Genomic DNA, 13,318 nt, shown 5'->3' on the forward strand with positions numbered 1-13,318 from the left:
ATCCTATCAAATTTCCTTCCACTCTCTTTTTAACAGAAAGTGTCTCTTTATTGACTGGTTTCCTTACCTACCTCTCCCAGCTCTTGCTTCTTGTACAGAAATTCCCACAAGGGGACGTTTACTGCTCTATACCAGGGCTGACCTCATGTCAAGCCAGTATGTTGAGGAACCCAACTATAAATCCAAGAGGCTTATACTTCCTTGGGGAAACAGGAAAATAAAGTTACAATGCAATACAATAAATGTCATCTTAGTTGTAAAATTACTGAGGACTTACTCTCCTGAGAGATCTAGTGCCTTAGAAAGTAGTTTGTCGGGCCGGGCGGTGGCGCTGGAGGTAAGGTGCCTGCCTTGCCTGCGCTAGCCTAGGACGGACCTCGGTTCGATCCCCCGGCGTCCCATATGGTCCCCCAAGAAGCCAGGAGCAACTTCTGAGCGCATAGCCAGGAGTAACCCCTGAGCGTCACAGGGTGTGGCCCAAAAATCAAAAAAAAAGAAGAAAGTAGTTTGTCACCAAACTGATCCCCCACTCTAATTTTCACAGGGAAAATTTTATTTTTATTTACATAAGGGGAAGTGGTATAGGGCCATACCTGGTGGTGCTCAGGGGGACTGATCACATGCATCATTATGCCAGGGATCAACTTGGGGTCAGCCACATCAAAGACAAATGCTAAATTACCACTTGTACTTTATTTCCATCCCCTCAGAAGCTTGTTTTTTAAAAATGTTTTAATTTTCCAGGAAAGCCTGTGGTAATGCCAGTGAGGATGAAAATATAATAAGCAAGACCCATTATGTGGGAAGAAAATAAATGACTATAGATGCTCCACTAGCCGTGGCCTTTGTTCTGGACTGTCATGGGACACAGATTATTTATGGGGCCCAGTATCCATCTGCACCATCTTTCCTTGTGACTTGGGAGGTGGTGCTGGTTCTGGGGGTGGGGTGACATGTGTTTTCCCCAGAACAGCCTCCATCACCCGACCTACATGAAGGGTGGGTAGTCAGTATTCTTCAGGACAGACTTGGACAGAGCATTGTGAGCTAGGGCAGAGCTCTGTGAGTCTCCAAGTGCCCTAATGGCTTGTTCCCAGAAATCACCCAGGCACACAAAGTCACAGTAGCTGCTTTAATGGCCAGTGCGTGGCATCATGTGGCTCTGTCCAACTTCCGCCCCACTAGGACAAAAAGTCCCTCATTGTTGGCCAGCGAGTAGCCCTGTGAGATGACATCAAAATGTTCGATGGCATAGCCAGCCTCTGTCACAGCAGCCTCGATGGCCTCTCGGCCTAGGCACAGACTGGAGAATCGTTGCTCCCCAATCATGTAGTAGCTACTCTTCAGGGCGTCCACCAGCACCAGGACACCCCCGGGTTTTAGCAGGCCCCCCAGGTTCCTGAGTGCTACTTGGTAGGTGGGCAGGTCAGGGCAGGCAGCATCCAGGCACAGGGTGCTGAGCAGACAGTCTGCAGCTGGCAGGGACGTGATGCCCAGGGGCCGGCTCTGCGTCACATCACACTTCACCACCTGCTTCACAGCGCGTCTCAACTTCTCCTCTTTCTCCGGGACCTTGACTCTGAAATACACAGATCCACATGTGGGGTTCGGTGACTCGTGTGGGGGACCCCAGGACTCGAATCACAGCTGAACACGGCAGCGTGATCCCAGTCTAGTCTCAAGACCACCCCCAATGTATGAGAGGAAACTTGAGGGGAACTGAATGTGAACCCATCAAGGTGTTTGGGCTAAATATCTATTAGTGCACTACTGCCTGGAAGGAATTGAGGTATCCTGGGCTCCCCATGTCTGCAATGAACTGGTCCCATGCAAGGAACTCTTCCTCAAGTGCTCAGAGCAATGCCTGGCTCATTTGCACCCGTCATCAACATCACTATCAGTATCCTCATCCTCATCACTATCATTACATCATTCACATCACTATTACATCCCTCTTATCCTCCTCATTATTACATCATCCTTGTCCACCCCCCCACACACACACACACCGCTAACTGCAGGGAGTGGCTATTAGACAAGGAGCAGGATTTCTTTAGGTAATAAAAAAAGTTCAAATCTGTAGTTAGGACTAAACAATTCTTGTAAACATATTAAGATCTACTGTTCTAGATACCTTAAGAATGGCTAAACTGTATGTTGCATCAGTTTTATCTCAAAGCTGTTATGCCAACCCCGGCATCCTCTATGTTTTCCTGAGCCTGCTAGGAGTAATTTCTAAGTGCAGAGCCATTAGTAATCCCTGAGCACATTTGGGTGTGGCCCTCCCTAAAAAAACAAACAACAACGAACAAGATGAGAGCCTTGTTGTTTCTTGTTGTTTCTTGTTGTTTTCTTGTTGTATCATTTCAGGGGAGCTGGTGGAGAGGCACCCCAAGGTGTTAGAAGAGTCTTAACTTAAATGAGATCATAGCTACAGGATATAGAAGGAGGATAAGGGTGAAGATACATTTCCCGAATCACACAGATTCTTTCACTGAACAAAGACATTGGGAAAGGACAAAGCCTCTAAACATTGTAATAAACTTGTGATCCTTTACTGCTGGAGTTTAGGGCTTCATTTCTGAATGTGACAGAAAGATTTGTAGTGGCTATGGAAACCTAGTCTCAAATTCTAGACACATGACTGAAATTTCAGAAAGGTGTGCTGCTTGACAATGAGATTTTTTTTTAACATAAACTTTCCCAGAAATTCTAGAAAAATGAGGGAATTTCTTATTTAGAGAATAAATAAATTTAGAGAATCACCTGGTTCAGAGAAAAGATAAATATGAAAGCTTTTATTTTCTTTATATTCTTTTTCTTTTTGAACCACACCCAGTGACACTCAGGAGTGTCCAGACACTCCTGGGCTATGTGTTTAGAAATTGCTCCTGGCTTGGGGGACCATATGGAACGCTGGGGGATTGAACCACGGTCCATCCTAGGTTAGCTACATCAAGGCAAATGCCCTACCACTTGTGCCACAACTCTGGCACCAAAAGCTTTTATTTTTAAAAGTGTGGTTGGGAATAAATAGCTAATAGGCTGGAGAACATGCTTTGTGTGAGGGACCAGGGGTTCGAGGCCAGACACCACATGGGTCTCCAAAGAACCACCAGGAATGACACCCTTACCCATTCACAATGAGGCAGAAGTACCTTGGACATCCCTAAGTACCTGGGTGTGGCTCAAACACCAACAACAATATATCTTCCATTTGAAAGCTACAGCTAGCAAAAAATTTCTAAATTAGGGTTAAAGTCTTGAAATAACCTCTCAAATTTCTACTACATGCCAAAGTGTAAAAGTGAAGCAATATTTGAGCAATATTAAACAATTTTATGATGTAGTTCTTGTGAAAGAGCAGCAAAAATTCAATCCATCTGTGTGTGTGGGCTTGGGAAATATGTCACCATGTATTGCTAAAAACAAAAACGTAATTATTTGAAAATCTCTTCAGCAAAGAGATGATGCAGCATTTAGAATTCAAGGATTAGAAAAGTCATGAAAGGGACCTAAAATATGTCTGCACGAACACAACTAAAAGCAAGTGTCTGAAACTTAAAATAAGATATAAAAATAATGCTTTAAGTTAAAATCTCTGGCTTTCACATCTATGACTGTGACAATAAACACAGGGCAGAGAGAGACCCAAATACACTGGGTGTCAAATTTGTTACTTTCAAATTTGTGAGACCCTGGGTTCAATCCCTGACACTACAGAAGATGAATCTGTTAAATGCTTCATATTGTGAAAAAAACAAAAAAGTCACTGATTTTCCCTAAATTGAAATTTAGGGAACAATGGGGACAAATCCATTGTCCCCATTAGAGCTATATAAGGAATATGAGGGTTGGAGTATGGTGGAGCAGGGGGTATGCTTGCCTTGTGTTCAACAGTCCATCATGTTGGATCATGGGCACCCCATTCTCAAGCCATACCAGGAGTGATCTCTGAGTATAGAGTAGGAGTAAGCCTTGAGAACCACAGGGTTTGACCCAAAACAAAAATAACCTTTTTTTTTTTCAGGGGAAAGCGTGAACGCAGTCCCCCACTACCACAAATTATGCAGTTGAGTTTCCAATATTTGGGAAAATTGCAGGGGTCAGCACATCTGGAGTGCAATGGATAAGCCTCACCCTGGGAAAACCACCTTTGTAATAAACTTTTAAAAAGAATATTAGGGCAGATGGGGCCGGAGAGATAGCATGGAGGTAAGGTTTGTGTCTTTCATGCAGAAGGACGGTGGTTTGAATCACGGCATCCCATATGGTCCCCCGACCGTACCAGGAGCGACTTCTGAGCATAGAGCCAGGAGTAACCCCTGAGCACTGCCAGGTGTTGCCCCCCTCAAAAAAAAACCCAACCAAACAAAAGACTATTAGGGCAGATATTAGGTCAATATAAAGACTTCATATAGATATACATATTTAAAAGCATATGTCAACTTCTTATGAACTATATAGTCTTTTTTAAAAATAATATCTTTATTTAGCACCATGATTACAAACATGATTGTAGTTGGGCTTCAGTCAAAAAAAGAACACCACCCTTCAGCAGTTGAACTATAGTCTTAAAAGAGTTAAGATGATTCATTTCATTCCTACGTGTGTTCCACTCAATTTTCATCCTCGTCAAGACACTGCTTCTGGAGATGTATGTGTGTGGGTGAAATGGAATGCTTCTGGAAGAACTATGGGGAGCATATGGTTCTGGGGATCAAAATCAGATCTTCTGAATTCAAAGCAGCATTCTAGTTCTCTAAGCCATCACACATGGTCCCAATGCATATTTGTTTTTTAATGTTTTCATTTGGGAACTACACCATACTTTTGAAAAGTGTGGTTGGGGTTAAAATGGTGGTGCTTGGGAGTCACTCCCAATGGTGCTCAGGGATCCGTGCAGTGCCTGGGACTCCACACAAAGTATGTGACCCCAGATATTAGCCCCACCTCCGCAGTCTTTTAGAACATTTTTCTAGAGGACATACACCTGGTGATGCTCAGGGGCCATGGAGAGGCAAAAATCAAACTCTGAGCTTCACACTCATCCATATTCTTCCCCTTGAGCTGTCTCCCTGATTCTTGATGTAAGCTTTTAATATTTTTAAACCACAATGAAAAAGAAAACATTAAAGAGTTCCAGGGCAGAGTATGTAGCTTGCTTGTACAAGGTTCTCAGCTGGTCCTCAGCATGGTGTAGTCCTCTGAGTACTATCAGGTAAGTTCTCAACTCCGCCCCCAAAGAGCAAATAAATAAAAATGAAGCAAAAATAAACAAATAAAAGTACAATTGGCTGATTATAAAGTGAAATAATACTACCAACACATTACATAACTGTATGTAAGACTATAGCCAGGAAAGGAGATTTAGATTTGACTATGTAATACTAGTAATTTCTGTTCAACGGTTTCATAAACAGACTGATGAATTCAGTTAAAGGGCAGAAATTGCCTGAGTAGATTGAGAAGCAAGCCCTATGTGATAGGCTATTTGCAAGTAAAACATTCTCTGCATAAAAATACAGGAAGGTTAAGGGGCCAGAAAGATAGTACAGCAAGGAGGGCACTTGCCTTGATGCCACCAACCTGGGTCCAATCTCCAGTACCCCATATGGTCCCCTGAACCCTGCCATCACTAATCCCTGAGCACAGTATTAGGAATAAGTTCTGAACACTACCAGGTATGACCCCTAAAACAATTCTTCCCCAAAACACAGACATTTTTTAGAACACTAAGGAGAACAAGATGTAGCACATATATCTCCATCCTAGTTACAAGCATCATGATCTAGCTCCAGCACAATTTACTACTGCAGTACCATTTACACCTGTTCACCATGACAAGCAATGAACTCACAGTGTCTGTGGGTGGTTACATATGGTCAGACCTGCTGGGTAAGATTTGGGGGGTATAGTCTCTTGAGAGGCTGCAGTGATGCATGGCCCATGTCTTCAGCCCCAGCTGAGGCCCCACTGTGGGAAATCTGGTTCCAATTTTGTGCCTTGGGTACACATCAGCGAGTGAGGGAGCAAGGGAGCATCCCAACAGGGAAAGGGTTGTGATTTTTTTCACCTCATCTGAGGACTAGTGCCCTATCTCTGCTTTATTCAAATCAAGTCACTAAATCCTCACAGGAGGGAATGAGACAGGATATTAATGCTCAGGGCAAAGCTGACTGGGGCCATTTGAGAAAGGACCAGCCAGAGCCCCATGCAAACCAGACTTAGGTTTACAAGGCAATACTATTATCTGAGTCTGTTTTTAATGGGAAAGGGAGTGATTGCATGTGGATAGGGTTATTGATCATTCATTAAGAAGGCATAAGGATCAAAACCTGTATGCAACTAAGAACAAGGCTTCCAAATGTGTGAAGCGAATGTTCCTAGAATTACGGAAAGCAGATCAGGAGATTATCCACCATAGTTCCTGTCTGAAATGTTAACTCCTCTTTCAGTGGCGAATGGAGCAAGTAAATGGCAACAACAAAAGTAGGTAGAAATTTGAACTGGACTAGCCATACACTAACTTCATTGATATTTCTAGAAATGATACCCACAACTACACAAAAGACTGAGTTAGTCAACTCAGCAAGATCTTGGGACACACGTTTCTAAATTTGTATTTTTGTCATTTTCACATCATTTTGATCTTACTTTACTAGGCTATACAGAAATGATGTTAACATGATAAGAAATAATTTAAAAACATGAAACAATAACATTTTACTTAGAATATTTTTATTTTGGGCCAAAACTAAGTGCTCAGGGTTTACTCCTAGCTCTGAGCTCAGGGGTCACTTCTGGCATGGCTAGGTCGGGAAGCATTTATGTGGTACTAGGGATCAAGCCCAGCTCAGCTATGAATAAAGCCCAGTGCCATACCCACTGCCCTATCTCTCCAGTCCAACAATAAGGAAATTTTAAAGAAAGCCTATGAAAAATATGAGAATTACAAAACATTTCTGAAAAAAAATAAGTTAAAAATAAACAAGAGAAAGATGTACATCTATGAATGGGAGCTTTAGTACGTCCAATTCTTCTAATTTATTAATTGAAAAAAATCACAATCAAAATCTCAGCAGACTTTTATGAAGACACTAGCTTATTTATACTGATGTTCATATAAAAAATTTAATATCATTTGGGGCAGAGGACATAATGAGGGGCCAAGGCCTTGCATCCTGCCGATTTTCGCTTGAGTCCCCTGTACCACATATGGTGTCAAATACTGCTAGGGCTCACTCGTGAGCAGAGAATAGCCCCTGAGACTAGCTAAGTATGTATACCACCCCAATTAGTAGTATTAAAGTGGCCAAGATAATCTTGGCAGTTATGACAGTGATGATATCAGAACAAGCCTGCAGAAATTTTGGTACCTGATTTCTCAATTTACTCTCTCATAAATTTACTCTCTTATATGGTCCCCTGAGCCTACCAGGAGTAATTCCTGAGCACAGAGCCAGGAACAACCTCTGAATATTATCAGGCATATCCCCCCCAAAAAACAAACAAACAAACAACAGAATAACCTCCTAGCCAACAAGGGTAATTTTGGTAGATTACTTTTAACAGACCATGTTTAGTACCAACAATACATAACAATCTGTAAGCAAATTAGTGTACATTTACAAGACTTTGAATAACCAGAAGTCATTGGGTATGGAGGATGGAGGGTATTGAAGAAATCAAAACAAACATTCAAATTCATTCCAGAAGGGAAACTGATGCAGGGTGATAAAATAGATGGCAGATCAATGAGAAGAAAACAGGAGGACTAGACAGAAAATTGAATTACCCTTCAGTCCAGAAAGAGAGAATGGGGTGGATCCCATGACTCCACTCATGGATCAGGCTAAGATCACATGACTTCATACTTGATTCCTGGGGTCTGGGAATCTGGCCTCACCCCTGTATCCTATTGTTCAAGCTCAAAAAACGGTAGTCATTCTCAGTACTTTCCCCTCTCGCTCCCATAGTAGCCTCATCACCAACTCATCTGTTCTATCTCCACCTTCGTCTTGACCCATCTGTTCCACATCACCTTGCCTCAGCTCCAGATCCTCCAGCCAATCTTCCACCAATGAATCCACTATCTTTGTAAGGGTAAATTGGGTCACAACACTCTCCTAATTCTACCTCTAATGTGTGGAGGACAGGAATACTTATGTGGCCCCAAAGGTTTTAAATAGTGGTTTTCAACCAGCAGTCATGGACTGTGCTAGTCTACATGGCAAATTATAGGGTGGCTGCTATTCTGAATGACCTAACTTTTCTAAGGTGAACCTTAAAAGATAAGGAACCCTTGCTGCTTTGTCCCAAGGGTAGGACGATGGTACAGTAGATGGCAGTAAAGGTTTGTGGTGTTCAAAGAAAGAAAGCACTCAGGGAGGAGCCTAAAATTATTCACACTTGTTCCTTTCAGGGTATTGTTTTGTCAAGGGATGAGAAACCTTCCCTGAGGACAGCATAGGACATGCCCATTTAACCATAATGCTGGATGAAGCTAGAAGAGATTGTGCTAAGTGAAGCCAGTCAGGGGGAAAGGGACAGCTATAGAATGATCTAGCTCATGTGTGGGACTTAGAGATACTCAGCTAAGTAGCAACAAAGAACCCAAGGCAACATGAAGGGATAACTTATACATGCCAGTAATTTTGGAGAGGAAGAGCTAGCTGTTCACTGGTGATGGGTGTAACGTTAAAATTATGAGCATGAGAAACCATCATTAACAATATTATAAACTATAAAATTACACTAAGAATTTAAAAATAAATAGAACATGCACATTTTCCCACTCTGAATATAAAGGAAAGGGAAGTTGGAGAACAGGTGAGCCTGCCTAGTATATAAAATGGGAAGAGTAGGGACAACTGGACTGGAGAGGGAGAAAGAGAGTTCAGAGGGAAATTCATGGGCCAGGGTGGTAAAGCAGACAGGAAACACACTCACACACACACACACACACACACACACACACACACACACACACACACACCAGAGCAGAATAGGTGAGTGTAACATGTAGCACAGGGCCAAAAACGTGATTCACAGGACTACATGTTTGCATACAAAAGCTGAGTTTTAATTCCTGGTACTACACAGAATACCTTGAGAGCTACTGGAGTGTCCCTTTACTTTCCCCCCCAAAATGTAACAGGCAAGGTCATCAGGACCCAAAAATTATGGGGGTGATCTTTCATATAGTTGACAAAGTAGTCTGTGGGGTCTGGTCATAAGCTGACAGAGAAAGGCCTGGTATGAAGCAGAGTGGGTCACATCTGGATAGGAGTTCACCTCCTGTTTCTTATATGGTAAGAAATGAAGTATTTAGAAAAGATATGTTGGCATTAATTTACTTATAGGTGTGGTGGTGTAAGATATGGATAATTTGTAAGGAGTAGGCAAAGCTCTCTTACTCTCTTTTTGTGTGTGTGTGTGTGTAGAGATAATTGGGGTCACACCCAGCTATGCTCAGGGCTTATTTATGACTCTTCCCTCTGGAGATACTTTTGGCAGGGCTCAGGAGACTAGATGGGGGCTGGAGAGATAGCCACAGCAGTAGGGTGTTTGCTTTGCAGGCTGCCAACCCAGGAGATGGTGATTCAGTGGTTCGATCCCTGGCATCCCATATGGTCCCCCGAGCCTGCCAGGAGCTTTTCTGAGTGCAGAGCCAGAAGTAACCGTGAGCACTGCTGGGTGTGGCCCCCCTCCCCCCCCAAAAAAAGAATAAAACTTTATTTAAAAAAATAAAAGAAGACTATATGCAGCATTGGAAATCAAACCCAGGTCGGGTACTTGCCACCAAGTACTTTTCTCTTTTGTTTGTTTTTGGTTTTGTTTTCGGGTCACACCCAGGGGTTACTTCTGGCTCTATGCTCAGAAATCACTCCTGGCAGGCTCAGGGGACCATATGAGATGCCAGAATTCGAACCATCGTCCTTCTGCATGCAAGGCAAAAACCTTACCTCCATGCTCTCTCTCCGGCCCAAAGCTTTCTTAATTTTTTTTCCGTTTTTAGGGTCACACCCGGCAGCACTCAGGGGTTACTCCTGGCTCCAGGCTCAGAAATCGCTCCTGGCAGGCACGGGGGACCATATGGGATGCCAGGATTCGAACCACCATCCTTCTGCATAAAAGGCAACCGCCTTACCTCCATGCTATCTTTCCAGACCTGCCTCCAAGTACTTAATCCCTATGCTACCTCTCCAGCCCCTGAAGTTGCCTTTCTTTGAATGGTGATTCTGTCCCACGCTTCTCTGCTACTCAACCCCAGGCCAACATCCAGTTGGCTGTGAGCAAGTGTTGATCAGCCATATTTATCCACATGACAAAGTCGTCTGTGCCCAAAGGCCCTGGAGTTGGGGGAGTGGGGCTGACACTCCCAGCCCACCAAGGAAAGCTGCTTTTACCTCTTATCTGCTACTGCCTCAAACAAGCTCCAAGTCTGCCTAGGTGCCTAGATGGTTTTGTGTCCTTTCCTCATGTCTCAGTGCCCATCTCTTCAACTCTCTGTGGTATCTGCTGATGTGATGCACAAACACCACATATGGGCCCATCTACTTGCACCATTCACATGACCACACACACACACGTGCACACTCACAAAGGCACTTGATCTCTTTCTTAATCAAATCCTGCTTCTCCTTTGGATGTGTCTGGCTTTCTTTTTTTTTCTCTCCTTAGCTTTCCATTTGGACTCTAAGGATAATGTTTGGCTCAGCAAAATCAGACCCCTCTGAGAGCTAGGAAGTGAACCCCAAAGTCCTTACCTGTCTCCTTCCAGCTTGCACACGTAGCTCACCACCGGGGACCAGTCAAAGGCCCCTGGATCTTTCTTCAGCCACTTTTCCAGCTCCACCAGGTTCTGGTCAGTGTAGTCAGAAGCGATGATGTCCTTGAAGGACTCACAAGCAGAGAGGAGCTGATAGATGGTGGGGCCAGAGCCGATGTCGATCAGCAGGTCCCCCTTCACACCATCTGTTGGGGGTGGGCGAGAATGAAGGTGGGGGAAGGCATGAAATGAGTTCTACAACTTTCTGTATCAAGGCTCTCTGATACCCCCCAAGAGAGACCATCTCCTTACTCATTCTTATGCCCTCAAAATCCCTTGATATTGCTCTTTAGTTTTGTGTCTGTTTGTGTATGTGATGCTGGGGATCAAAGTCAGGGCCTTAGGCACACAAAGCAGGTAGCCCCAACACTGAGCCACTTCCCCAATTCTTCACTGTGCTGCAAATATCTCTGCATTTTCTGTTCCCCAATGCAAGTTGGAGGCAAGTTATTGGAATAGCTTTAGTTCTAAAAGCAGTGGGATAAAGAAGATCTACATCTGGTCTACAGACCCGGGGTCCCAAAAGATTCCCAGGAAAAAAATTAAAACTCTTGGGAAAGACTTGCAAGGTTTTTTTTTTTTTCACTAAGTTTCTAGAAAGTCTTTTGTCAGAAAGTATTGGCTTCTTCCTCATGCTGGGAGGGCTTCATCTCAAGCATATTTAAAACAGGCCTTTGAGGGGCTGGAGAGATAGCATGGAGATAGGGCATTTGCCTTGCATGCAGAAGGATGGTGGTTGGAATCCAGGCATTCCATATGGTCCCCCAAGCCTACCAGGAGTGATTTCTGAGTGTAGAGCCAGAAGTAAGCCCTGAGTGCTGCCAGGTGAGTCCCAAAAACCCACCCCTCCCAAAAAACCAAACAAACAGGCCTTGAGGCTGAAACTGTCATACTGCATTGCCCAGCAAATGACACGGGGACAGGGCTGGCTCTGGTGACTAGCAAACCCCAAGAGAGTAAGAACAGGGTGAGAGCCTGAAAGTACCCAGGAAACAGGTCCCTGGGTTACACCAAAGATTCTGCAGAACTCACTTTTGGGCTGGGGAAACCCACAAACCACAGACCAACTTACCAAGGCAGAATATCTTGTAAAGGGTTTTCAGCAGATGCTTAAGGATCTGGTTTTCCGCAGAGTTTCTGGACTCAAAGTTATAATATTTTTCCAGATAAGCCCGAGGGTTAAAGTGACTCAGATATGTGTCCTTGGAGGTGAAGCCAGACTCCATTATGGTCTCCCCTCTGAGCCTGGGCTCTGGTCCCCAAGCTTCTCCCACAGAGGTTGTCTTTTTTGAGGCTCCGGCTCTTGGTTAGAGCGAGATGTTTGGTTAAATACCAACTCTGAGAAACAGAGCCACGGTTTCCTGGCTGGTCTAGGACGTGATGAAATTTCTGGGGAATGGAGCCTAGGAGAAGGGGGGAGTGGCAGAGGGAGGGCTCAGAGCTGCAACTCAGGCCAACAGAGAAGGCAATGATTGGGTTCCTGGGGAAATGAGGTGCCTCAGGGACAAGTCCCTGAATTCAGAGCTAGTTGGGGAGGGGGTAACTCACCTTCTCAATCTTGTTCTTTGCTTTTTTTGGTGGTAGCTGTCCCTGGAAAGTGCACCAAGGGCTGACCTCACAGAAACTGAGTTCAAGTAAGGAAGGGATATGAAGCAGGAGTCATACAGGCCCAGGAGGGTTTGCAGGGTACTTAGGAGGGTTTGCAGATGAAGTCCAGAGAGGAAATGAGGGAGAAATTTCCAGTATTTAGATGAGGACTGTTCTCTAGCTATTCACCACACATTTTTGCCCAAGATGTTTTGATATGACCCCAGGGCTGTAAAACAGGTGGCATATCAAAGTTTCAAAAAGTACTTTTACTTTCTTTTCTATTTTTTCTTTTATTTATTTATTTTTTAATACGGGATACCAGAGATCAAACCTGGGTCAGCCAAGTGCAGGACAAACACTCTATTCCTGGTACTATCACTCTGGCCCTTATTTAAAACATTTTAATGGTGTTCAATTTAATTGATTTTATTGTTCTTAGTGCCACAACCAAGCAGTGCTCAAGGGTCATTTATGGTAGAGCTCAGGAGACCATGTGGCACCAGGAAAGAAACCCGGGGCTTCTGTATGCTTAGCATGTGCTCAATCCAATAAGCCATTTCTTTGGTCTTTACTGGTATTTATTTTTTTTTATAAAAAACAGATTTTTGTAGCAAACTTTTGTAAAGACTCCCCCACTACATTCAATAAATAACTTCCTACATTCAAAAAAACTTCTGTAGCCCCCTACATTCAGCTGCATGACTCCACCTGAGTTGAATCCCAGGCATCACATATGGCTCCCTGAGCCCCTCCAGGAGTGATCACTGAGTGCAGAGCCAGGAGTATTTCCTGAGCACTGCAGGTGTGTCTCCAGACCAAAGGAAGAAAAAAAGACCGAAACTATAGCAGATATTGAACTGGAAAACTTTCATATAAATTAAATATAAAAATGTG

At 43.8% G+C, this 13,318-nt stretch overlaps 1 protein-coding gene and 1 pseudogene across 1 annotated transcript; both read right to left on the reverse strand.

Moving 5' to 3' along the window:
* Positions 1-1,088: 1,088 nt before the first annotated feature.
* Positions 1,089-12,214, reverse strand: NNMT (nicotinamide N-methyltransferase). The gene is made up of 3 exons (XM_049778690.1): positions 11,907-12,214; positions 10,773-10,980; positions 1,089-1,579 (listed from the first exon to the last, which is right to left on the reverse strand). Exons 1-3 carry the CDS (start codon positions 12,058-12,060, stop codon positions 1,153-1,155), a joined length of 789 nt encoding a protein of 262 aa, XP_049634647.1. The 5' UTR covers positions 12,061-12,214; the 3' UTR covers positions 1,089-1,152.
* Positions 4,028-4,165, reverse strand: LOC126016795 (uncharacterized; annotated as a pseudogene).
* Positions 12,215-13,318: the final 1,104 nt, after the last annotated feature.

Source organism: Suncus etruscus, chromosome 8 (assembly GCF_024139225.1).
Source record: "Suncus etruscus isolate mSunEtr1 chromosome 8, mSunEtr1.pri.cur, whole genome shotgun sequence".
Taxonomy (NCBI): domain Eukaryota; kingdom Metazoa; phylum Chordata; class Mammalia; order Eulipotyphla; family Soricidae; genus Suncus; species Suncus etruscus.